Here is a 27973-nt window from a genome sequence, read left to right as displayed (position 1 = left end):
TCTCTCATTACCTTGCACCACAATGCTGAAAAACATGATTCATAGTTAATAAACATTACATGGCCAGAGACTTGTTTACACAAATTAAAACATCTGCACGGTGGACTTGCTTCCTGCACATTTAAAGTTGTGACAGTAAGTAGCATTGGCCATTCGACTCATCTGGGATGTAGACAGGGCTGATCTCAAGAGGTGTTGGAAAAGTGGGAAGCAAAGACTCTATTTATAAAGGTGTCCCAATGAAATGAACAGGCAGAGAGACCTTAGAGGTCAAACTACAAAGACTGTAGACCATGACCACAACAAGGACTGAGGCATCAGAAAGAGCTTTTAAGAAAACAGAGATGGTATAAGTCTTTCTGTAAGGAATAAGATATTTGGATAGAAATACATCCGGAAGTCAGTTTCCTGAAGGTAACTTAGGAATTTGAGATATGGAAACCACTATTTACCGTACAGGTGTTCTGAGTGAGAACCTGCTGCCAAGATTTACCTGGACAAAGAAGCTTCCCGTTTCTATCAATGGGTCTCAAACAGCTGTTCTCAGCTGTGAATGAAAAGAAGGTGGTTAACTCCTAGGCACAGAGCTCTACAGTAATGCTCTACTGTGTTAACTACAGCAAGTACAACAGGCTAACCTCCACCCCCCTAAAGCAAAGCTCCAGATGAACACAGTGGCTCTGTGCTCTGTACTCAGTGCTCCAGCTTAGGAAGCCAGGCAAGAAGAGTCACAGATTCAGAGCCAGCTTCAATTACACAATGAGATGCTTTCTCAAAAACAAAACAAAACAAAACAAAACAGAATATTCCAACAATCAAAAATCCAAAAACCCCCCAAACAACCTCAAATGTGGATAACCTTCACTTTGCAGTCATGCAATATTATATAAATAGCTGAAATGGTTCAGTGGGAAAGTATAACTAGCCAATGACTGTAGCACATTTTCCTCCAAACATTAAAAATTGTAAGATTACACATGGTTCAGGAAAAAAGTAAAATAAACACGTATACATGCATTTAAAACACTAGAACCAGAGATGACCATTTCTGACTCGCAGGACACTGGTCAAAAGCAGGTGTGATGCTGTCTATGAACCCTACTACAAGCATTTTGGAGAAAGAAGCAGGAGGGCTGCTGATGCCAGCCTGGTCTACATAGTGAATTAGCCCAGGCCAGCCAGGGCTAAACAGTGAGACCCAATCATCAAAACATAAAGCAGGGACCAGATCCAGACTGTGAACAAGAGTTGTCTTCCCCTTGTGGGGCAGCTGGTGATGGGGCATAAGAGTTCCTGCCCCTTGGTAAGTTCTTGTACTTCTAATATGAGTTCAGCTCCCAAGACTGTTTCTGCATGAAATGTCGGAAAACACCCCTGGGAGCTTGTTCAATGTGAAGTCTCTCTCCAGCATCATTTTTCCTGGGATGTTTGCATTTTTTGTCATCATCCTCACTAAGTCACTAAGTTTGCCTTTTGCAAATTCCTTAGCTGCATGTCTGGAGCCTCTTGAGTGATAGCTATGTTACCATTCCTGTGGACAGTGGCTGCTTCTCTATTGTGACTTCTGTTTCTTTGGGTGCTTTCTTTCATGATCTAGTCATGTGCAATGTCAGGTGACTGTGAGAAAGGGAGCAGAACTACACACTTGACTGTCTGTGTGCAGATATGCATGAGACATACACTAGCCAGTTACCACAGAACTTGAAAGAAGGGAAATGATTGGTCTGATCTGTGACTGCAGAGATAGTGACAGTGGACAGGCTTTAGTCAAGTACTCACGGAAACTGAACTGATATTCAAGCAAACTCAAAGTGTGCAAAGCAGACCACCTGCATTTCAACATACTTAGCAACTAGAAGAGGCCACCATGCACTGTTGAGGATGCAAACTCCTGTTCTTGGGAAGGAGCACACTAAGTTTTCAGTCCAAATAGAATTCTTACCATGCAAAGCATGAACTTGGAAGGAAGGAGTGTTGAGACTTCTGAATGGGCAATAATGAACAAGCTTAAAACAGTCTAAGTTTAATAGAGTGGGACAGACTTTCTTCCTAAGACTCCAGAATTCCGTCTCAAGTACTGTGTTGTTATAAAGCTTGCATACATTTCTTATTAAAGAAGTAGATAAAAGTATTTTCCTAATTTAAAAAAGTGAATTTTATTTATTCATTCATTTATTCATTTATTTATTGGCTTTTTCGAGACAGGGTTTCTCTGTATAGCCCTGGCTGTCCTGGTTTCTCTGTAGACCAGGCTGGCCTCGAACTCAGAAATCCGCCTGCCTCTGCCTCCCAAGTGCTGGGATTAAACCACCTAGCAAAAAAAGTAGATTTTAAGTACGGTGCTTCACAGTCATTTTTTTCAGTCCTAGCTGAGTATGGTACTGTATGCCTGTAGTTCAAGCTACATGGCCTAGTGCAAGAGGGTCTCCTGAACACAGAAATTCAAGGGTGAGGCAAGGTGACAGCAGAACAAACCGTCATATCAGCCAGGATGGCCATCGAGCATGACAGCCATGGACTCTGCCCTTACACAGCCTCGTCTAAAGGGAGAAATGAATGGTTATGGTGCAAACAAAAAGAGCAGTTGGAACCATGTGTACCCCTTGACTGATGGTTTAGTCCCTGGGAGTCCTGGGTGGAGGGGCATATACTTGGAGACGGGGTGGGAAGAGGGGTGGGGGTTTTTGGGGAGGGGGGAAACTGGGAAAGGTTTTAGCATTTGAAATGTAAATGAAGAATATATTCAATAAAAAATTTTTTATTTAAATTAAAAAAAAGAGCAGTTGCAGCTATAAATGCAAAAGGACAGAGTGTTAGGAGTAGAGCCAAAAGCCTGAGGCTGCATGGTCAGAAATAAAAGAGAATATTTAGGTTAGGAACAAATGAACACCTTAAGGTAGGAGATAAAAGTGCAAAGGCAAGACAGTCCAGAGATCGGAGCACGGACCGTCTCCAGGCAGACAAGGGCTTGTGCGAGGGGCTCCCAAAGGCAGCTTCACAGTCTGCTGTGACTCAGCAGGACGGTGGCAAGAAAGTCACAGACTGCAGGTCCCACAGAAGTTAGTTTCAGAGTTAGGCAAGGTAGTGGAGAAGCAGAGAGAGCTCTGACGGGGGCAGACTCTAGCTCATGGAAGTGGATAGGATCCCTGGCTGCATGAGACATAATGCGGAGGGAAGAAAAATGTCAGGATGAGGAAAGCAGTTCCTGGGCACAGTACTGACTCCCACTTTGTAGTCCAGTCTAGGAGAACAAGCTGAAGACCTTGATAAACATACAAGCAGTCACACACGCCAAACCATCAGGCCCGAAGCCCCTGTCGCGTACTCTGCAGCCAGCCCTATACCTGACCCTCATCCGCTTTCTGTGACTGCAGCCTAAACTTGTGTTTCCTCAAATACCTCCTGTGTAGAAGCATTGCTTTACACTTGTTAGTGTCTAGTTCCTTTCATTTGGCACGGACTTCTGAGAGCCACGCATGCCGTGTGGAGAGTCCACTCTACAGCCCACAGTGCCCACTGACGGTGGCTGGAGTCTGTTTAATCACTCACGTGCTCACAGACATGCGGGCTGTTTCCAGTTTGGGGTTATGAACATTTATGTTTTTATAAGGTAGTATCTTTTACCTTTTCTCCAGTAAATATCTAGAAATAGAATTGGTACATAAATGTGTGCATTTATAAAAAATAAGAAAAAAACCAAACAACAAAAACAAACCAAGCAAAACCAACCCTAAGTTTTCCAAAGAGAACACAGCACTTACACTCCCTGCACACAGGCGCTCTACATCTGGTCTTACTGGGACTGGCTATTACCTGTATGACAGAGGTGTTGTGACTTTCCTCTGCTGGCTTCCCTCACAGGCAGGTTTCTCAGCTTGGGCTGAGATATCTTTGGATTGGGTTATAAGTACCTTTAATAAATTATGTATCCAAGTATAAATGTGCATTTTCTAAGTTTTTCTCTTAGTTCATAGCTTGCTTTTTCAAATGTCCTTTGAAGAGAACTTCTTATAGCTATTTTGGGTAATTTATATTTTTTCTTTATATTCTTTCATGGTTTGAGTGTGCTTAAAAAATCTTTTCCACATAGTAAAGTCATCAAGATTTTCCTGCATGTTTTCTTCAAGAAATTTTATTCTTTTTAGTTTTAGTGTTTAATTTTATATTGATTTAAAGTTAATATTTTACAAGATGGAAGGTAAGAATGAAATTCATTTTTGCACATATGGAAGCCAATGATTCAGAACTGTCTATAGTATGCTGGCTTCTTCTTGAAATACTGCCTTAAAGGTACAAAAACCTCTTCTTTGTCCACTGTACACATCTATATGCTCTATACATCTTCCTAGATGCCAAAGATCTGACGGAAGAGTCTTGGCCACACCCCGCAGAATTCCTTCAAAGCTGTTATGGCTACTTTCGGGCTTTTGTTGTTACTGCTGTTTTTGAGACAAGGGCTTACTACCTAAGCCTGGAAGGCTTGGAACCTGCTTTATGTAGACCAGGCTGATCATGCTCTCACAAAGATCCACCTGCTTCTACTTTAAATTCTTTGTATTGCCATGCAAATTTCAGAATGGCATCATCTTCTAAAAAGTTAAACTGCTAGTGTTTTGAATGAGAACACACACTGAATCTAAGGAGATAAGCTCCTAGCAATATTGTGTCTTCTGATCTGTGAACATGGCCTCCTGTTCCCTCTATGCATGTGTTGTTCTTTAGTTTCGTTCTGCATGATTTCTAGTTTCTAGTATACAGATCCTGCACATATTTTTCCAAATACATGTCTAATACATAATGATATTTTTGTTTTCTGGTAAATGCATCAAAGTAAACACTTGAAATTCTAACACATAGGAGGTTAAGGCAGGAGGATTTGAGTTCCAGGCAGGCCTGAGTTATATAGTGAGACCTTATATCCAAAACAAAACAAATAACCCCAGATAAATAAATATGGGTTTCTCATCTTGATGTCCATTTTGTTTTTGCTATTGGCAAAGTCCTTCAGATTCATGTTGCATTCTTGCATTCCATTTACATTCACTGGCAATGGAAAGGGGCAATAACAAACATTAACAAGGACTCGGAGATGGTAAATGCTTCAGCCTTCAGAAACTGTATGGAGGTTTCTAATACTAAACGTAAATGTGACAAATGGCCCAGTATTGTAATGCTTTAAGTCTAACTGAGAGCCCTTGAAGCACTTGTCACATGGAAGTATGTATAGCAGCATCATCCCACAAAGGCCAATGAAGTGTAAACATCCTTACAACTGAATGGAAGCCACCACAAAAAGGGATTAAACTCTTGGAAAGTTCTAAATGGTGGATGGAGTGCAAAGACTAGTGTGCCAAGCAAGAAGAAGCCCAACACAAAAGTCTATGAACCCCACGGCTCCATTTATAGGAAATGTCCGGAAAACGAGCTGGCAGAGGCCATGGATGTCTCTGGAGTGATGAGAGCACTCTGAAACCGGACTGTGGTGTTCTATATCTATATGTTCCTGATTGTCACTAATTTCCACACTCAGGATGAGTCACTTTATGATACCTAACTTACATCTCAATGAAGCCATGAATGAGCCATAAATGTGTAGACTTCCCACTATGAAGTTTATAAAAAAAAAACATACAAATATACGTAATCATATAACATATAGTACATCATGAACATAGCTCAGTCAGATATCTCACTGCCTTGAGGAGAAAGGAAGACTAGGTCTGAGAAAGACACAGAGAACTGTTTTTATGTTCCAAAAACAAACACATGAAACAAATATTAACATTTGTCCATTTTGGGTGGTAGGTATGAAAGATTTCCTTAAATTATTTTTGTACTCTTCCATATTTTTTTAAATAAAAGAACAAAGTTAAATTAAGATAAAAACCAAAAAGCAAATGGAAATGATTACCTAGTTCCTTCATTAATTTTAATTCCTTTATGGCTTTAATTCGAATATCAAACACCACCTAAAATAGAGAAATAAACTAATGACTGTGTATAGGTTGAATAGATGGAGATGAAAATGAAGATTATCAGTGTTTATACAGAGGATATTTGAGATATCACCTGACATTTGTTTTGTCTACAGAGTTTTTAGCCATCCCTGACATTATTCTGTAAGATTGAAAGCAAAAGCTCAGAATAGATCCTAATAGTTAAAGTTTTACCAAACTGATTTTAACTGGTATAAAAGGATGCCAACAAAGATGAAAGAAATAATTCTCACTGGAAAGCAATAAACTGACAACTACTCACCTGATTAAAGTCAAGGAAAGAAACAGTGGCCAGGCCCATTCTTCACATGGGGACAATGGATCTGGGACCCCGGAACAGAGTACAAAAATGTGTAACAGCAATCCAAGATGACTATGGCTGTCATTTTTTTTCCCCCACTTTAGGCTAATATTCTCTAGAGTATCAAATGCTGGTAAAACTTACAGGTAAAAGTGATGTCAGAATCATATACTTGCCCCTCTACCAGAACCCACAAAGTGCCAAGCAGCAGCAGCAGCAGCAGCAGCCTCAAAGGACAAGGGACTTCACCAATACTTTTGACATAGGATCAGGTACTAGTGGGCACTGCTCCTAGACTGTCTTTCTAAGAATACTAACAAACGGCACACACCTTAAGAAATTACAATGCCAAGGATTGGCAGGATGGCTGCCAAGTCTAATGGCCTGAGTTTGATCCTTGGACTCTGAATAGAGAAGAGAGAGAATGAACTCTGGCTTCCATATGCATGCCTGTCCCCACAAATAAATGTAATGAAAAATAGTTTAAAAGAAATTATAAAATGATATAAAACATCTTATTGAGTTTCTATTTCTTTGGTATAGAAAAATCATTAATATGCAAGTAACAAGTAAATATAAAATGTTTCTTTGAAGTGCCAGGGTGGAGGGATACCCAGGGGAGCCTCCGCCCACTCAGAGAGGAAGGGGAGGGGAAGGGCTGGAAGAGGGTGATGGGAGGAGGGCAGTGAGTGGGAGGTAAAGTAAATAAGTTAAGAACCGAAGAGGTTTCCTTGTCAGGTGTGGTGACGCATCCCTTTACTCTTAGCACTCAGGAGACAGAGGCCCTTTGGACAGTCCAGGACAGCTAGGACTAGATAGAGACCTTGGCTCAACCTGCCCCTCCAAAATGGATGAGCAAACAAACGAACATATGTATGTAACCAGAGATTATTTTTAACAAAACCAGAATCACTGCCTTCACACACAGCTAGAGGAATACTTTCTAAGGGTAGTTGGTTTTACACAGGACACTGTATTTATTATAAAGAGTAGTTAAGGATAAAAATGAAAACTTGGCAACACAAAAACTAAAATGACAAATACACACATGTGCTTTAAACAGTGCAGAGTAGAGCCTTGGCAACAGTTCTCCATGCTTATCCAATCTAGAGGACTCCAGGAACACCCAGTTGAGTCCCACATTCTAGTTCTGAGCTTCTAGGCTTAGTTTAGAAGCAGAGCACAGACTGCTTTGAAGCAAGCCACAGGTTGATGTAAGTAAATAGGCAGTAATAAAAGTAATCAGACTTTAGACCATATCTGTTGGCACAGTTGTTCTGAAGGACTGTTTTGAACAGAGTCTGCCAGACATTACCAGCCAGGTTAATGGCAGTCTACTCACTGTGTGCATGCTCACAGCTATCTGAACCTGCTTCTCTTCAGATTCTGACTGGCAGAAATTTTTCACTTCGAGCCAGTTGAGCTCATTCATGCTGTTGGTCCATCTCCCTTGTTTGGGCAACAAACTGTAAGTAAAGAAGGAAACATTGAAAGAATGAGCTCTTCAAGACACTCTCTTCCTTGGTATTCACTGTCCAGACTCAGCATGTGTCCCCTAAAGTGACTAAATGGAAGGGACCACACTCTACTGACTTGATACCAGGACATTAGTTGTTTTTAAGGCAATGTGAAACAGTAGTCTATAGAGCCTGTTTCCAAATATAGAACAGTCTGTAGAACATGGTTCCAAATTCTGAGTTAAAAGATTTGTGCCTCTCTTCAAGGAGATTTTTTTCTTTGCAAGACTAGGTCTCTACAGCCCAGACTGGCTTTCAACTCATCGTGTAGCCAAGGCTGGCCTAAATCTCCCAAGTGCTGGGCAAACAGGCATGTATGTACCATTATACCCAGCTTCAAGGGTCACTCCTAGAAAGGAATGGTCACCTGTTGTCTACCTACACAGGAATCACTAGTGTCTTTAGAAGACCATCAAAGCCTGTCCATTGGGGTCTGGATTTAATTTAACACAGGGTATCTGTGTACATATGTGTAGATGGACAGTGCACAAGAGTGCCACACATATACACCACACATTTGTATTTCATTGAAGACTTTTTTTTGTTTTTTGTTTTTGTTTTTTTTTTTCCGAGACAGGGTTTCTCTGTATAGCCCTGGCTGTCCTGGAACTCACTCTGTAGACCAGGCTGGCCCCGAACTCAGAAATCCGCCTGCCTCTGCCTCCCAAGTGCTGGGATTAAAGGCATGTGCCACCACCGCCTGGCAAGACTTTTGTTTTCTATGGTAGCAATTGGAAGTAAAGTTTCTTCTCCTAACAAAATCTTCCTATGGACTAAAGAAATATATGGGCTATCAAAAGCTCTTTTGGGAAGTACAGAGGTCTCCCATTGGAGGAAATGTTTGGAAAGGGATTAGGAAGTTTGGCCTTGCTAAAAGAGGTGTGTCACTGGGGATAGGATTGAGATTGCAAAAGTTCACACCATTACCTGTCTCAGTCAGTCAGTCAGTCAGTCAGTTTCTTCTCTCCCTCCTTCCTTCCCTCCCTCCCTCCTACTTAGGGATAAGGTTGTAAGCTCTCTGCTTCAGTGCCATGCCTGTCAGCCACCATGCTCCCTACCATGATAGTCATGAACTCTGGCTAGAGTCCTCATCCTTCTACTGGGTCACACCGCTGCCTCACTTAGAAGTAGCTGGGCAAATGATGATGCCCACATCCATTAGGTGGAAGCTTTCAAAGGAGGCTTACAGAGATCACAAACACATGTGCAGAAAGCAAGACACAGCTATTTATCAGAGAGATACTCATTAGTATACTTAAAAAGATAAAAACCTTCCAAGCAACGATTTCAATTTAGAAGAAAAGAAAAGAAAAGCCACCAGACTCCAATAGTGACCAAAACTGCATCCTACTGAGGGCTGGGATCTCCACTGTTTTTGCTTCATCTCCCAAGTTCTACTAAATGAAGACTGTTTTTATAAAGAGCACATGATCCACTCTCCTATACACAAGACAGAGACGCACAGCTGAAGAGCACGTCTCCTTGGAGGACCACAGAAGCCCACAGGCTCTGCTTCTCAGCATCTCACACAGGCTGCAGAAATGCATGGACACAGGAGCAGGAGCAGAAGGTACAGCACTTCAGAGTTTCAGATATGGCTACAGGGTTCAGGGTTCAGGGTTAATTTCTCCAGGCAATTGTCCCATTGGGAAGGCTAAGTCTCTCCCAAGAATCATAGAGAATACCACAAGGAAAGCCTAAATTGTCCTATAAATCTCTTTTTCTTTATGAGAATAAGCTTTTAGTTTTATAACTCAATCAGAATTCACTTGATAGAATTTTATCTATAGAGAACTAATTGAGACTATATCTACAAGTCAAGGACATATTTATAACAGTTTTTCTCTAAGTTATACAACACAAACATTCCTCTGTACACTTTAGAGCCAAGCCTGATGCAACTAGCACTTCTGATGCAGAGGCAGGTGGATCAGGAGTTAAGGCCAGCCTCGATAAATAGAGGCTGAGGCCAGTCTGGATCACACAAGATCTTATCCCAAAACTGGACAACAGGAGATGTTGGAGCAAGTCTGACAACCTTGATCCCTGGAAACTATGTGTCTTAGTCAGGGTTTCTATTCCTGCACAAAGATCATGACCAAGAAGCAAGTTGGGGAAGAAATGGTTTATTCAGCTTATACTTTCTACATTGCTGTTGATCACCAAAGGAACTCAAGCAGGTCAGGAAGCAGGAGCTGATGCAGAGGCCATGGAGGGATGTTCTTTACTGGCTTGCTTCCCCTGGCTTGCTCAGCCTGCTCTCTCATAGACTACCAGGGCTGGCACCACTGACAAGAGGCCCTCCCACCCTTGATCACTAATTGAGAAAATGCCCCACAGCTGGGGCACTTCCTCAACTGAAACTCCTTTCTCTGTGATAACTCCAGCCTGTGTCAAGTTGACACACAAACCAGCCAGTATACTATGCGAAGGCGGAAAGAGGGGCACACTCCACAGCACTGTCCTTTGGCTTCTACATGTATGTGTGCATACACACACAAATTATTTTTTAAAAGAATAAACAACAAAATACATTCTCTTCATTTCTCTCTTCAATGAGTTACCTGTTATCAGTGTCTGAATCCTGAACCAAAATTAAGCTTCCATTTCTGAGACCTTGTTCTCTGAATGTCTTCTTCATGTCTTCTTTGGGAATAGCAGTCCAGCACCCTTCATCTGCAGATTCCACATTGTTCATGAGGATGGTACCTACTGGGGTGCCCAAGGCTGTGAACACAGTGCCCACTTCTGCATTAGCAGGAAAGACATGTGGCGACTCCACCAACTGCTCAGACTTTGAGCCTTCACCACTTAGTTCTAGATGAAGAATGTGTAATAGTAGAGGTTCACAATCAAAACCAGTCTGAATTTGGACTCCACCAACCTGCAACAACATCAATATAACCACTAGTGAAGTTTATGTTTGCCAAATTAAAGTAAAATAAAAATTATCCTATCACAGGAAAAAACCTATTCTTGTAGCACAACCCACATTTTTTCCAAGTGAATAGTTTTTTCTTTTTTCTTTTTTTGGTTTTTTGAGACAGGGTTTCTCTCTGTATAGCACTGGCTGTCCTGGAACTCACTCTGTAGACTAGGCTGGCCTTGAACTCCAAACTCTGCCTGCCTCTGCCTCCCAGAGTGCTGGGATTACTGGCATGCGCCACCACTGCCTGGCTGTGAATAGTTTTTTCATACAGCCTTTTTAAGTATTTAAGAACGACTTTAAATTTTATGTTGAAAATTTCTCTTATCCATCTTTTCTGACTTGAAAGTAGAGATGTATGAGATGCCAAATGGTGGCAATGTGCCCCTGGAAACCAGAGGACCAAGGACAGGTCACAGGACATCTGAGATGCTCATCCGTCCTGAGACAGCATTCACTCCTGTCATTCCTTCTTTACCAATCCTGGCCACATCCTTCTCTATCCCTGCGGCTATCGCACACACACCCCATAGCCTATGGTACAGTTATTTCCATAAGAAGGACATTGATGATTAACTTATCCTGCATCAAGCATGTGACAGATAGTCTAGTAAGATGGAGGTGCTTCATTACTTATGTGCATGTGCATTTGTGCATACAGGTGTGCATGAACACACACATGTATATAATATATGTATGCAGCTAAGATCTTGGTTGTCCTAACTTTATGTCTGTCTCTGTTTCCCCAGTGCTGGGATTACAAGAGCATGTCACCCTGCCTGGCTTTTTACATAGGTTCAGGCATTTAACACAGATCCTCAAGCACTTTACCTATGGCACAATCTCCCCTGACATTCAAATATTTCTTTAACCTATCTAATAAATACACTGACTGGACCTCAAAGGTACTGAGCATCCCAGAGTTTCCTTTCCTTCCTTTTTCCTTTCCCCTTTTCTTTTCCTTCCCCTTCCCTCCTTGCACCTCCTTTCAGTTTCTGAGACAGAGCTTTTCTACATATCTTAGGGCTAGCCTGGAACTATGTGGTTCAGGTTGCCCTTCAACTTGAGTGCCTTGGAATACACGTGCACCACCATACCCAGTTCATCTCAGTAATTTTATGATGGCTAACTGTGTGCTGAATACGTGGGTTTTTTTTGTTTTGTATTGTTTTGTTTTTTTTTTTTGTAATGAGACATGGGTTCCAGTCGCCCGAGTTAGCCTTGACCTTACTATATAGCAGAGGATGACACTGACTTTTGATCTTGTCTCTACTTTCTGAGTGCTGAGATTATAAGTGTGTGCTACCATCAGACTTAGTTTAATGCAGTGCTGGGAACTGCACTAGGCTCAAGGCCTCACATATGTTAGGCAAGCAGTCTACCAGCCTGGCACCATTCCCAGCCCTGCAACAGAGTAGTAAAACATCCTAAATTATCATCAAGATTTCTTCAGCCATTTTTTCTTACCTCTACTCCATTCCATACAAAGATGTCTTCTCCATCAGCAACCTCAGCTTCACACAATGTCAGTTCATCTCCTAGAATGATGAGATATTCAATTTATTCCCCATGACCACAAACAGAGCTAAGCTACAGATAGTCACAACTCCCCAGTGTTTTTGAAAAGGAACTTATTATGAAACATCATAAAAAGTCAGTAATTATTTTATTAGTTGTACTATTTTATAATTTTTAAAAATCTGGACCATTATACAGTTTTGTGAGCACAGCAGCAAGACAGGAGGGCACACAGAGGTCAACAGTCAAGCCCAAATCACCTGAGATTACCCATAGACTCCAAATGGCCCAGCTCAACACCAAACTGCTGCCAGTTGTCAGCTGTCACAAATACATGTATGTTACAACACTACCATTCTTATATTGGCTTATTATTTCAGAGAAGTAAGTTGCCTTTAAACTCTCAAAAGATTTGTCTTTATCTGCTACAAAATATGAAGTTGAGTGTGTAAGGCCACATAAATAAGATTTTAATGGTTTTAAACCATTTTGCTTATTTATTGGTGACTGTGTGTGTGAAACTATATTTATATACCTAAAGCATTTTAAAGTTTTGGTAGGATGGTGGTCTTAGTTTAAACAAATGTAAAACCTTCCATATTGAGAAGATTTTACATATACATTGGATAGATTGCTAAGATACAAGGGCTGACAAGGTGGCTCAGCGGGAAGACACTTGCTGCATGCATGCACAGTCTGATGCACTGTGTTCCATCCTGGATCCCATATGGTGGAAGCAAAGAATCCACTTGTGTAAGTTGTCCCCAAAGGCTCCTGTGCTTCCATGAACATACACATGCATTGTGTACGTATATACTGCCCCCCAAGATAAATGTAATTAAAAAAGAAAAAGGTAGGAGGCAAAGAAGGACTGGCAAGCTTCCAAGATAAGCACAGAATGAGTTGCTGTGTTCTTTATTGATCTTACCTTCGAGGGTATGATACACATGAAGTCCTGCTGGCACACGCTTCGCAACACTAAGAACCATGTCTCCTTCCCAAAATTCCAATAGCTAAAGAACATTTAGAATGAGAGAACAACGAGCTATAACATATGAACAGCACAACCCTTGACTCAGTAAAACTAGCAAATGTACACCAGCATTTTAGAAATTAATATCATTTGATGAATGACTCAAACCCAAAGATGTTGACCGCATCCATTGATGACTGAAGTTTGGGTGCATAAGCCCCAATAACCATCTCAATGATCTTATTCAATTCATGTAAGGGTGGGTTTTCTTGGAATACAGTCTAGCCTAGGAATTTCTGACCCAACTTTAGTTAGAAAACAATATGGCTCCAGGGATGACAGAAAGGAAAGCCCCCAACTCTAATTTATTTTTTCTTTTTTCTTTTTTTGCATTTTTTTATTTGATATATTTTTTATTTACATTTCAAATGATTTCCCCTTTTCTAGACCCCTCCACTCCCTGAAAGTCCCATCAGCCCCCTGCCCTCCCCCTGTTTTTCCACCCAACCCTTCCCAATTCCCTGTTCTGGTTTTGCCCTATACTGCTTCACTGAGTCTTTCCAGAACAAGGGGCCACTCCTCCGTTCTTCTTGTACCTCATTTGATGTGTGGATTATGTTTTTGGTATTCCAGTTTTCTAGGTTAATATCCACTTATTAGTGAGTGCATACCATGATTCATCTTTTGAGTCTGGGTTACCTCACTTAGTATGATGTTCTCTAGCTCCATCCATTTGCCTAAGAATTTCATGAATTCATTGTTTCTAATGGCTGAATAGTACTCCATTGTGTATATATACCACATTTTTTGCATCCACTCTTCTGTTGAGGGATACCTGGATTCTTTCCAGCTTCTGGCAATTATAAATAGGGCTGCTATGAACATAGTGGAGCATTTTGGGCTGAGGTATAGCTCTGCGGTACAGTATTTTGCCTAACTTGTGTGAGGCCCAGAGTTTTATTTCCCCCCCCAACCCCCAACCCCCTATCACAAGCACAGCATTAGTTACATACTAGATAGAGGCTTTAAGTTTTTAAGTCTGAGCCTGGGTACTGGCAGAAACCTCACTGAAATAGTATCAGAACAATATTTTTACTCTAGTCTTTTTTATAACATTATATTCCTCTTATGAGGACAAGATATTTTTATCTTTATAAGACATTTATAAGATTCATTTACTGTGACAGTCTCCTGATCCTTCAACAGTGGCTTGTGTCTTAGTTAACAGTTTACAGAGATGTGTGATTGAAATACTAGATAGCATAGCCAGGAGAGCATAAGACATAAGAGACAAATCAAGCCTTTTCTATTTGGAATGCCCTCCACAGCTCAGAGCACCAAGCTGCAGAGCTTAACTCTGCCAGAACTGACTCAGAAATGACCTATACTGCAGAAGAGCACACATACACAGGATTCTAGAGTGACTGCTACTGAAGCATAGATTACATGTAAACCAGCTGAAGCAAAACAGACATTGGTTTGCTTTTCTTAGAAGAAAAAAGAAAAAGCTGGTAATTTTGATGATAGATACAAATTTTTGGAGAATTTTAATTATTTCTGGAGCATCCTTGACCCAACTTAACAACAACATTGTCATCATCATCATCATCTCCTCCTCCTCCTCCTCCTCCTCTTCTTCTAGATAGGGTCTCAAACTTATTGTGTAACTGAGGCTGACCTCGAACTCCTGATCTTCCTGCCTGCGCCTTGAGAATGCTGGGATTATAAACACATGCCTCCAAGCCGGGCGAGAGCTTCCATTTTTAAACCCTTTGGTCAATGGTATGTGCTGAGGAAGTGGGCTAGGGACAGGACACCAGGTGGAAGAGGGAGAGATCAGGGCTGAAGTCCTGCACTACCATAGCAACGAGATGTCTGTCATCATCATGTGCAACATTGGATGCTTTAAGACATAATTTCATTTTTGGAATGGAGTTGGTTCATCCTCATGAGGTTGAAGCACCAAATAAAATGTTTGTGAAAGCACTGTAATTAAAAACAAGGAGCATCTCCACTGTCCTGCCCTGAAACACAGGCAAATAAATGATCTGGAGGTGAATACTAGATGAAAGTGCCTATCTGGTAAATCATGTCTGTAAACCCAACACTCAGGAGGTTAAGGCAGGGGGATTACTGGGAATCTGAGACCAGCATGGGCTATAGTATGACACCATCTCAAAAACATAGAAACAAGAGTTAAATATCAAACAAAAGGATCTGCTTGTACAGCACGTTCACAGCAGAACAACACATGCAGATATTAGCAGTCAAGCTAATAATAACAACAACAACAATAACCTTCACTAGACAGTATAAAACTAGTTATTTTAATGTGGTCAGTGATTCTTGTCTTAAGAGCTTAACCTTTCCTCTCCTTTCTTTTGAAAAGCAATTCTCTTTCACTGTTTTCCAAAAGTAGAGGAAGCTTCACTGTCATCTCCTGCCCCATTAAAACATATAAAGCTCAATTAGTCACTTCAAAAACACACAGAAAGTACTTCTGAAGGTGCAGTGGTCGCAAAGGACTGTAGTCCCAGTCCTTACTAGGGGGCTGATGTGGAAGGATTGTGGTTTCAAGTCTAGCCTTACACGGTCCCACAGGGCTATATAATGAAATATATTTAAAACGACTTCATTATCAACCACCCAAACAATCAAAGTACAAAACATCAACAGCCCAGACTTCTAAGTAAGAGAAGGTTTGGTTCATCTTCCTATGCACTGGCAGGTATGGAAGTTTCCTATGGAGTTTTGGAAAAGTTGTAACTTGAGTTAAGATGAACAAAAGTCAGCCTGAAAGAACCTTAATGTTTCTATTGAATTACCTGAAATATTGACTGACGGAGATCTCCTAAAGTTTTTCTTTTGTCAAACGTTAGGTCCCACATGCTCTCTGTCTGAGAGACTGCAGGGTGAAGAGCCCCATTGAAGAAACGGTAGTGAGGACCCAAGTGGAGATGCAATTCAAAAGTACTGTTTGCAGAGTCACATTCTGCCCTTTAGAGACATAAACAACACACATACACTGCTTTTGTCATACTCTTTATCTCAAACCAAAAACATTTGCCTTACCATACAAGTTCTCCACTCTACCTTAGTAACATCTTTTTCTTCTGCCTGCCAAATGATTCACTTTGGCTTTTCAATACACAGCACACATTCAGCTGGGACTGCACCATGAGTTCTAAGAGAAAGTTGTTTCCATGGACACCGCACACGTTAGCTATCTCTAGTCCTGTCACAGCTATGGACAGAATTCTGGATGTCTGTCCACATATTCAGAGGTGGATTCCAAATACCATCCTATTGTTTAATAGGCTCCTGCGGCCCTCCCAGAAGATCCTGACTGCTGTTAAGATCCTTCCCAGAATTTGTTTTCCAGGCTGAAATCTTACATGGCAGGCTGATCCCTGCTCCTCTCTGGTACACTGTTGACTCAAAGCCTGGTACCAAACTTTTTCCCTTAGGCAGAACAACATTAGGCAGGAATGAAGCAGTCAATGAGACTCAGTACTTCAGATGTATTCTGAGCTCAGTTGATGAACATTAGATTTTGATGACCATAGTAAGGACTTTAGTTTTAGCTTTTGCTGTTTTTAATTCTTAAGTTGCAACTGCTAGCCCAGGTCACTCATGCAGGCTATTTTCTGCATTTAGCATGTTCCAATGTTTCAGTTTTCACTGAGAGCTCCATTGATGTTGGTGTGTTATAGACTGCATCTACTATTTTCACTCCTAGCTTTTTTTTTTTTTCCAAGACAGGGTTTCTCTGTGTAGCCCTGGGGGTCCTGGAACTCACTCTGTAGACCAAGCTGGCCTCAAACTCAGAAATCCGCCTGCCTCTGCCTCCTAAGTGCTGGGATTAAAGGTGTGCACCACCACTGCCCGGCTTCAATCCTAGTTTCAAGTCCATGATAAAATGTCTAAACGTATCCTGCTACATTATCCGACCCTGTTTCCTCCCCAACACTCTGCTGACACTACTGGAGAGCAAATACAGCAACAGAACAATTTCTAGAGCGCAAGGTTAGCCATGTTCTTAGTTATGCCCTCAGTTATTTTAGACCTTTGTTTTTATTTTTGAGTATTTTGCATATGCACACACACACACACACACACACACACATTTATCATGTGTGTGCAGAGGCCAGAATAGAACATAGGATCCCCTAAAACTGGAGTTACAGATAATTGTGAACTGTGTTGTGAGCACTGGGATCTAAACCTGGGTTCTCTGGAAGAGCCTCCAGTATTCTAACCACTGAGCCACCACTCCAGCCCAGTCATTATATCTCTCCTCCCCCTGACTGACACCAAGCCCCTTTAGAATCAACCCACCTCTAGTCTTCTGTCACTATATGTCAGTTCCTACAACTACTTAAAACTGAGGGGCAGTTTTATTAACAAGTTCTCTGTAAACTCAAGGGAATAATCGGCTAGGCCAGAGCACGATTCTTGTAGCATGCTTGCCAATTTCTCTAGGCTTCCTAGACTCTGACCCTTACTTAGCAATGGCTACCATAGGCTGTTATTCCCTCTTACATATGGATAGATGATGCCTTTACTATAACTAGTTGATAGACATACATATTTTGGTAAACTTTCATACTGAATGCTTATGTCCCAAACTGATCAGTATTTTCCAGGAATACTATCTAAGCACCAAATGTAACTCAGACTACCTTCTCTTCTGCAGTAGAATGTTGGCTGCATCCATTTCCTTCAGCAAATGACATGGAACTCTGTATCTTGGATTGGCTCGAGCTGTGAACAAAACTGTCCATTAATTTGTTTTGACTAAACAAAACTGTATTTGCTAAAGAGGCAGGATTAAAAATCTGAACTCAGGTATGGTAATACACACCTGCAATCCTAGCACTGGGAAGGCCAAGGCAAAGGATCTTGAGTTGGAGGCCAGCCTGGGCTACACTGGAAGACATTTTCTCAAAGGTGAGTGGCTGCAGAGATAGAGGTTAGGTGGGCTTGATACTTTTGCATAGGACTGGAATTTGGTTCGTAGTACATCAGGCAGCTTACGACTGCCTGTGATTCCACTTCTAGGGGCTCTGATGCCCTCAGACACCTGCATGCACATAATGGATATAAATGCATGCAGGTGCACACTCATGCTGGAAGCCAGGAGCACTACCACTGGTTACCTAAGGGAAAACAAAGTTTTCTCTTGATCTTAGTTTTGTTAGATGAACAATAAAAAAAAAATAGTTTTTTTTAAAGCTAATCTAGAAGAATCTCATTGTTTCAATTTTCTCTAAGCACTTTTTTTTTTTTAAAGAACACCCACTAGTTTTGTACTGATTATAATTTTAATGATTGGTTACTGTAAAAATTCAGGAATTAGTGCCAAAGGTGACTTAGCTGCTACTAGTCTTGCAGAAACTTGAAGTGCCAGGGTGGAGAATACAGGGGTAAGGGGCATCTGCTCAGAGATGGGGTGGGGGATGGGGGAAAGATTGTTGGAGGGGGTGACTGGGAGTGGGCAGTGATCAGGATATATAGTCAATAAGTAAAAATATAAAATTAAAGAAAAAAGAAAAAAAAGGTGCTCTTCATTGACTGCTCTTCCAGAGAACCCAGGTTTGGTTTTCAACACCCACATGGTGGTCAAGGACCCACTGTAACTCAATTTCTTGGGCATCCAATGCCCTCATTTGGCCTCTTAGGGCACCAGGCATACATATGGTACATAGAAGCAAACATTCATACACTTAAAATAATAAACCTTTTTAAATTTTAGGAATTACATTTATTCATTTAGAGTTCTTGAGATAGGGTCTTGCTATATAGTCTGGGCTGGCCTGAACCTGACTATGTGTCTTGGGTAGGTCTTAAACTCGCTACAATCTTCTTGCCTCAGCCTCCCCAATGCTGAGGTTATATGTATGAGTCACTATGACTGGTTTGAAAATTAATTTTGAAGTACATTAGGGTACTATCTGTAGTCTAATTCCCAAGACATCAATCTTTTTTATAAAAACAACTGCAAGTGTAGTCAGAAAACTAGTAGTGATTTTCACTTCATAATTCCACAGGCTAAAATTTGTGACTACACAGTAGTACACTTACATGCACTACCATCTCTTCAAAAGACAGAACTTCAGGCAGCATTTGAAGCATGCCTGTTGAAGTTGTTAACAAGACAAAGCAGAGCACTTCTTTGTCCATACCTTCAGAGGGTCTCTGCAACGTGGCTTTCCGATAAAATAGCATGTAGGCGCTTTCTTTACCCTGGAACTGCTGTGTGATAGCTTTCTCTTTGATTGGATGGACTTTGGAGTCATTGATATCAAACCAGTGTGGGCACCCGGTGTTGTCATTTAAGCCTGGGGGTTCTGAAGCAAGCGTATCGAGAAGCTGTGCATGGCTCTGCAGATCAGATGGGGCTTGGGCAAAATGGTTCCTCAGGAGACTAACTGTGCTTTCATCTGTGCTGAGCAGAAATATCTGAGGATGGAGCTGTAAGAACTATTCAGAACAAACAAAAACAAAAATTAGGATTCTTGAAAAATTTTTTAATAAAAGTTTTTAAACAAAACAAATTCTGTGTGTGTGTGTGGTGTGTCTGTCTGTGTGTGGTGTGTCTGTGTGATTTGTGTGATTAGATGTTTTTAACTTAACCTTTCTTTTTTGCTAGCCTGTGAACTAGAAAACTTGTCTGGTTTTGACAAAATTGGAACATCCTGTTAAATACGCTAACAGTTCTGTCAAGGGAGAAAGGTGATAAGCCAATGTGGAAAGTATCTGAGTAATATGACACTACTGATATTTTAAGATTTGCTATTTGTTATTTGCTATTTTAAGTAAAGGACTCCTTGCTATTTAAGTGCTTAAATGATGAAAATTGGGAAGAACAAACATTTCTGACTATTTAGTAGCCATTTAATTCTACAGATACACATTTGCCGATTGTTTTCCTGTGTTCTCAGAGTTCTCAGAAAACTCTTGCACACAGCTGTATCTTCAAGTCGTTTCAATTAAAAATCTTTCACAAAACAAAAGAACCACCAAAGTGAAGAAAACCTAATGAAAAAAAGTCTTTGCCAATATACCTCAGATGGGATTAATACTGAGCATGTAGAAAGAGTACTGAAAATTAAACACCAAAATATCAAATCACTTAATAAATGGTCTAATGAAATGAACAGAAAGTTTTATAAAAAAAATCCCACAAATGACAAATAAAAGCTTTAAAAAGTAATCATTATCCTTAGTCATCAGGGAAATGCAAACAAAAACCAATTTGATTCCATCTTACCCTAGTCAGAATGTCTGTCATCAAGAAAACAAACACTGGAGAAGAGCTTGGGGAAAAGGTGTAACCATGTGCAGCCACTATGGAAATCAGAATGGATCAAAAACTAAAACCAGAATTACTATATGACTTATATGTGCCAACTGAGAGGGTACAGTGGGAGGACTCCCACTGGACATACCATTGTGATTTGCGCATCCATGCTTATTGCTACACTATTTGAAGTAGCACAGCTGTTTGTCAAAAGATGAACAAAAAATGTAGCACATGCATACAATAAAAATTTATTTAGCTATAATGAAAAATGGAATCATAATAGCCATAGGAAAATGAATATAACTGGAAATCATTAAATTAAGCAAAATACAGTAGTCTTAGGAAGACAGTTAACATATGCCTCCTCTCATATGTGCAATCTTGATTTAAACATATATTTATAGATATCCACGAATAGGCATAATAGAGGCATGTATTATATGTAATCATGAGAAAGAAGCAAGAGATCTGAAAAGCAGTGGAAAACAGATGGTAAAGAATATATGCAGTAAGAAATGGAAGCTGGGATTAACTGGAGGAAGAAAGGAAACCACTTGGAAGGGGAGGGAATAATGGGAAGGTAGTGCGGGAGGAAAATTAATGAGAATAAGTATAAGGACAAACAGGTCATTATAATTCAAGATGAAATCTATTACTTTGTATGCTAATCTAAAATTTTTAAAAATAAAAAAGCAATTTAAACAAAGGCAATCACAAAGTTTAAAAGTATTTTTTGAGGATGGCTTACTATATATCTAGAAGAAGTACCAAGCCACCTTATATTTTAACCACACTAATCTTCTCTCCCATGGAAGCTAATCTGGCAGCTCAGGCAGTGCAAGAGCATGGGGAGCGCATCATAACAGCCTGGAAGACTATTCCAGTTCTTGCACAGGGCTGGGAGAACAGAGAAAGCCCGCCCTACTCTCTCTTCTCCCTCCAGCTTCCTTCTCTCAACTCCATTCCCCTCTCTTACATGGCAATGGCCCTCCTCTCCAGTTGATGAACCAAATTCCTTGAAGTAAAAACAATTAAAAATAAGAGCAGGGATAAAATAGAAAACAGATAAACAATAGAGACCATCAATAACATCAGAAGCTATGTTGGTTTTTTTGAAAAGTCTTTGACAGTACCTCAAAGGGAAGGGAAAAAGCAAGGAAATACAGCTTAATAAGAAATAAAAAAGAAGTTAAAACTTCAAGTTCTAAAGACACTAAAAATATAATATGGGGGCATTTTGAACATGTTTATGCCAGGAAATGAAAGTCCATAAATACTCTAAAACAATCCCATTACAAAACAACTCAAGTTGTGGAAAAGTGAGTGTTCTGTTGTCTGATTACTCATTCAGCACTCGCAGAACAGGGAAATGTTTTTTCTCTGTGAAGTTGCCGCTTCCTAGTAACACCATTTTCTGAGTCTGATTATAACCTATGGAGCCATGTAACTGGCTTGATTATTCATTGAGCTTTAGAATGACTTCTGTGGTAACTGAAGGCCTCTTTTCCTGCTTACTTCTTCATAAATAACATAAATACATTGTATGTGAGCTGTCACATACCAGCAGAATTCTAACCACTAAACAAAAATACTGATTATTTTAATCTATTTTAAAGCTCCTTCTACATAAAAACTTGTGTTTCTGGGATTGTTATATGGTTTCCTAGAATGAGAGGACTTCTTATGTTGATGCACTACCTTTCGCAGTGGTCCATGTTGCTTCTTGTACTTCTTGTTCCAAGATATTCCTGTTTTTTTCAAGAGTTTCTGGCCCAGCTGATCAACAGGAATTTGACTGGCCTCCTCCTTATGAAAGAAATACAGTCAGTTAATATCTGATGAGAAATAATTACATTACAAATTCAGAGGGATCAATAGAAGTGAACCTGCTCATATTCCCTAGAATGTAAACTTAAAATGGGATCAATCAGAGCTATAAATTTTTAAAGGAACCTTGAACACCGGTTTATAAAACCTTGATTTGAAAATCCATTTGCCAAGGGCCACAGACAGAAATTCAAAGAGCACCATCCAGAGGGAGTCCTTAAGGTCTGCCACATTCCTGACATTGTTTATGATTTTGGAAGAATAAACAAGGACGATGTGGCTGACACGGGCTTAATGTTGAATCTTTAGGCCCCAATGCTTCAGAATAGAACTGTGATTGGAGACAAGGACTTCAAGGCCACAGGTTAAAATTCTCTTCTGGAGCTGGGCAGTGGTGGCACATGTCTTTAATTCCAGCACTTGGGAGGCAGAGGCAGGCAGATTTCTGAGTTCAAGGCCAGCCTGGTCTACAGAGTGAGTTCCAGGACAGCCAGGGCTATACAGAGAAACCCTGTCTTGCAAAATCAAAAACAAAACAAAAAAGAGTCTCTTCTGTTGTGTGTTTTAAGACAAAGTCTCACGTTGTCCACGCTAGCTATGTAACTGAGAATGATCCTTTTGCCCCCATTTCCCAAGTGCTGGGATTATATGGCATGCCATCCATCACTTTATGTGGCACTGTGATTGAACCTGGGGCCCTGTATATGCTAGATGAGCACTTGACCAACGAGGCCACATTCCTTGTCCTTATTATTTTTGCCTTGCAAGTGGTCCCAATATCAAAACAAATGGATCTTTCTTGGAAACAAGTGCTCATTCTCTAGTCAGGCTGGCTTAAAACTCAAGGTGTTTCTTCTGCTTCAGTCTTTCAAGATGAGAGATTACAGGAAAGAGCCACCACACCTAGTGATTAAGTCAAAACAAATCAGTGTGGTGCCTGGCACCTTTAATCCCAGCACTGAGGTGGCAAAGGCAGACAGACATAGCTCTGAGAGTTCATGGCCAGTCTGGTCTACAAAGCAAGTTCTAGGCCAGCCAAGTCTACACAGTGAGAACCTGATAGAAAAAAGTTAAAATGAAGATTTTCCCTTTTAGAGGTAGCCCTAAAGCAATCTTATCTGATATTCTCATATAAATACCACACATACAAATGTACATAACATATACATGCATCTATAATACTTACATGTCCACATATATGTACAAAGACTCACTCTACCTGCAATAAGATTGTTTTTAGAACCACCAATGGATCATCAACCTCTTCTTCATTCTGAGGAACTTTCAAAGTCACATCTGTATCACTTATCTCCTCCTAAGAAGGAAAACAGTTAAATGTTTCTTTCACAGATGCCAGTTTAAAGGAATTAACCAAATAAGAATGTTTAAGCCACTGGAGAAAGAAAGGTAAAAATACAATCTATACAAGTTGGAGAATCAGGCAGACCTGGCTTTGAGTGTCAGGTTTCATCAAGTAAATCTACACAATTTACTTAATCTCTTTGACTTTATATGCAAACTAGGATTATGAGACAAAGAAAGATTCTAGCCTGTGGCAGTGTGAATAAGAATGGCCCCTACAGTTTTATGTATTTAAATGTTTAGTCACCAGGAAAGGGCACAATTTGAGAAAGTATAGCCTTGTTGAAGCAGGTGTGGCCTTGTTAGAGGAAGTCTACCAGTGGGAGTGGGGTTTGAGGGTTTCAGAAAGCTCACACGGCTTTCTTTCTCTGTTTGTGGAGCAGAATGTAGTTCTCAACTACTTCTCCAGAACCATGTCTGCTTGCACGGCTTCCTGCTCTCCGCCATGATGATAATGGAATCAGCCTGTGTACTGTGAGCCAGCCTCCAGTTAGAGTTGCCTTGCTAGAGAGTGTCTTCACAGCAGTACAACAGCGACTAAGACACAGCACAGTGCACACAGAGGTTCTAACATTTTCCAGATAAAACACATGGTGTCTCATAAAGTTTGTGCTCATTATCATTCATCTCAAGATACTTTTGGGCCTCACTGGTATATTTACACACCTTGTTTTGGCTTAAGGAAATCCTACCAAGTTTTTGTAATCTCAGCTTAAATATTGACTTCTATTTCTTTATCATTCAGAAAGCCCAGGTTGGGCATTGTGGCATATATCCTTTGGTAGGAAATTTTGGTGATTTAAAAAAAAAAATACATATGCCATCTTGCAAAAGCATTTTCTTTGTTTTGGTTTTGAGACAGGGTCTGCTCAATATGCTGGGATTAAAGGCATCAGCTCTCTAAGTTTTTTTTTCTGTGTGTGTGTGTGTGCTGTCTTTTTGTATTTCTGTAAATTTTAACTTTCTTGGATATCTAATTAAAATTTTTATCTATTTTATTTTGTGTATGAGTACTCATTTGTGTACCCTCACAGGCTTGAAGAGGGTATTAGATTCCTTAGAACTAGAGTAACAGATTGCTGTGTGCTGCCATGTAGGTACTGGGAATTGAACCCAGGTCCTTTTTGAGAACAGCAAGCTGAACTGTTTCTCCAGTTCATCAAAAAATTTTTTTTAATTGGCTAAAACCATAACTACTAGTTGATGTCATTAAGTTAAAAAGAAACTGTTAAGAAATAACAGCTTATGGCAGACCAGATTTATCATCTTTTTATAAATTATTGAAAATGATGAGATAAAACAAAAACATCTTTTTCTTTTTATACTGATTTTTAAGGTTATAAACAAAATAAGTTTAACTGACAACTTGAAAAAACTCTAAGATCACCTGGGAGGTAGGCCTCCGGGCATGTCTGTAGGGAATTATCTTGATTAGGTTAACTGAGAAGGAATGGCACCATCCCCTGGGCTGGAATCCTAGACTGTATAAAGAAGAGAATGTGCACTCAATTCCAGCGTTAATCTCCCCCTGCTTCCTGACTGTGTTTGCACTGTGACCAGTTGCATCCTCCAGCTCTTGACACCATGACTTCCAGGCCACTGGACACTGGAACTAAGTTTCAGGAAGTAAGATGGAAACTAAGCCCAGCTTTGCTGACACGGAGTTTCCATTTCAATGTTCATACAGAACAGTTTCAGAGAAGAAAACCTATGGCTAACTCAAAGCAGGAAGGAAAGGGACTGATTTTTCAAACAACCAATTTGTGGGACCTTGTATGCAGTCTGTAGCCTGGTTGAGCAAGGCTCACTCTGGAGACCCAGTAGAACATTCTACAAGGAACGGAACCTGTGAGCTATGCTCCCAGACTGCTGACTCCTCAACTCCATAATCCTGTGGCCATCAGTCACTTATGGCCACGCCCCAGGCCCCTAGCATTCTGGCTGGACTCCACCCCTACAGTCACCTGGCTACAGTCAGACTTTCCCACCCCACAGCTACCTGACTGTGGCTCCGCAGCCGCCCACTTCCTATTAAAGGACAAAGAGGAAGGAAGTGTTCACTTGTTGCCTGCTAGCTCTTACTCTCAGTGGCAAGTCCATTCCTTCACTGGCATTAGAGCCTACTTCTCAGGGTTCTGGTGTATACTGAAGACCAACTGATACATCCAGCCTTGCGGCCTGAACAACTACTATTAGACCTTCTGCTGCTAGACAGCCATTGTTGGGCTAGCTGGACCCCAGCTTGCAAGTCATTCTAATAAAGCTCCTTATATATCTACATGAAATATGTGGATATACTTTCATTCTTTAAGTTCTGTCCATCTAGACAACTCTCACAAGTATAAGCAAGACTGATGAAATCTCTGGCAAGAGGTGACTGAACTCAATCTCATGCCCCCTTTCCCTCCCTAAGGCCGGAAGGTGGGGTTGCCAATTTTAACTTTCTAAACATAGAGGTGTTTTTCTCTGGTAACAATGTCCCACATCTAAGAATGACCTCATTAGTATTACCTAGGTAAGGGAGCAAGGGGTTCTTTATAAATAGCAAAATATACTTCCATAGAATATCCCAAAGAGCTGGGCGGTGGTGGCGCACGCCTTTAATCCCAGCACTTGGGAGGTAGAGGCAGGCAGATTTCTGAATTCGAGGCCAGCCTGGTCTACAGAGTGAGTTCCAGGACAGCCAGGGCTGCCCAGAGAAGCCTTGTCTAGGAAAAAAACAAAACAAAACAAAAACAAAACAAAAATCCCAAAGAATTATCCATGGACAAGAAAAATACCAAGAACATGCAAACTCATAGAAAATATACCAAGTTCACACAAAAATCCATATTTTGCTTATTTTCTTTTGATTAAACTGAAACAGGGCCTTAGTCTGTAGACCATGCTGGCCTCAAACTCATGATAATTCTCCTGTGTCAGCCTATCAAGTGCTAGACTTGCAGCTGTGTGCCCCCATGCCCTCCTCCTGACTGCTCTTGATTTTGTGGAGTCAGGATTTCAATAAACTAGCAACTAGATGTGATGGCCCAAACCTATGCCTGAAGTTCCAGCACTTGATAGGCAGGATGAGCGCAAGCTACACACCAGCATGGACTACAAAGTACAACAGTGTCAAATAGACACATAGAAAGACAGAGAATTCAAAATCAAACACCAGGTTTCAAGGCAAAGAACACATAGCTGCCACTTCACGTCACACCAACAGCAAGCACTCCCTCTAATACTCCCACAAAGAGCAAGCTGCAGCTGAAGAGATGAACACAAAACTTCAAAGAGATGTTCTAGAATTCAAAGTCCCAAAGGAAGACAGAAGAATCAGTAAACTTCAAAACGAAATTTCATATGAATGTTGCATGAGTTTACAGACTTCCGATTGAGAAAATGCTTCAACTCTGAAAGCAGCTAAGAAAAACTACAGGAGGCAGTGAGGAAAGCCAAGGCAGGCTCCCTTAGCTGAAGCTAGACTGGTTCAGAGACAATGCACCTTTTAAGATCATAGCAAGGCTGTGTGTGAAAAAGGCTGTAACAGACAATGTTAAAGATCGGTGATTTTGATGAGTAGCTGGGGAAGAGATATCCTGTGCTTAGTAGGCAAACACAAGGTGTTTCCCAGCAAAGGAGTCAGATGCTCCCAACTTCATTCCAAACTCTTCACTAGAGTGCATGAGGGTCTATGTCACATGTATAAATACGACAAGGTTAACAGCTGGAGATTCCAGGTAGAGGGCACATGGGAGCTGTACATGTAAAATGAACCTTCAATGTTTTCTAAAGGAGGGGTGTATACTGAAGGCAGAACGAACAACAGAATTCTGTAACAGGAATAGAAATACAAGTTAATTTCAAAGTTATTTCTAAACAAGTTTGTAAGCTTACTTGACACTGCCAGTTGCCGAGATGGTCAACATCTTTAATGTACACATGATAATGACCGCCATAGCAGCCACCTTTGTGGATAATGACGGAGAAGAGGTCATACATATATTCCATGTCATCCAGTTCACTCTAAAAGGAGGAAAGTAAACATTGATATAGATTAATATGGTGAGATACATAATCAAAGGGGAAAAAACGACCCCTGAAACTAGTAAGAGACATCCTTGTAATAGTCACACTTCACAGTAAAGCCCCTTTGCTGCGGAGTCACCTGATATTTAAAACACTATCACTATATTTAAGGATAAAGATACATTTAAATACATGAGCTTAAATTAGCTTCTTTTTTCATTAATTTCTTTGAGGAT

The 27973-nt window shown here is 40.6% G+C and overlaps 1 protein-coding gene across 5 annotated transcripts in view; it reads right to left on the bottom strand.

Moving 5' to 3' along the window:
* The window catches only part of Usp40 (ubiquitin specific peptidase 40), a 69977-nt gene that overhangs the window by 25670 nt on the left and 16334 nt on the right, over positions 1 to 27973 (bottom strand). For 4 of the 5 annotated variants that reach the window (XM_052192995.1, XM_052192993.1, XM_052192996.1 and 1 more), the window contains 12 exons: positions 27606 to 27734; positions 23584 to 23679; positions 22236 to 22343; positions 19417 to 19714; positions 17914 to 17995; positions 16057 to 16228; positions 13187 to 13271; positions 12208 to 12278; positions 10379 to 10698; positions 7640 to 7763; positions 5912 to 5969; positions 494 to 547 (listed from right to left, as the gene is read on the bottom strand). In XM_052192995.1, coding sequence (XP_052048955.1) covers positions 494 to 547; positions 5912 to 5969; positions 7640 to 7763; positions 10379 to 10698; positions 12208 to 12278; positions 13187 to 13271; positions 16057 to 16228; positions 17914 to 17995; positions 19417 to 19714; positions 22236 to 22343; positions 23584 to 23679; positions 27606 to 27734 — 1597 coding nt within the window. Of the gene's footprint in view, positions 1 to 493; positions 548 to 5911; positions 5970 to 6258; positions 6320 to 7639; positions 7764 to 10378; positions 10699 to 12207; positions 12279 to 13186; positions 13272 to 16056; positions 16229 to 17913; positions 17996 to 19416; positions 19715 to 22235; positions 22344 to 23583; positions 23680 to 27605; positions 27735 to 27973 lie in introns of those variants that run through there. The other variant, XM_052192998.1, reaches the window with a different exon arrangement.

The sequence above is a fragment of the Apodemus sylvaticus genome, chromosome 9 (assembly GCF_947179515.1).
Source record: "Apodemus sylvaticus chromosome 9, mApoSyl1.1, whole genome shotgun sequence".
Classification (NCBI taxonomy): Eukaryota; Metazoa; Chordata; class Mammalia; order Rodentia; family Muridae; genus Apodemus; species Apodemus sylvaticus.
Note: the sequence above shows the minus strand (reverse complement) of the source record. Positions and strands in the feature narration are given on the sequence as shown.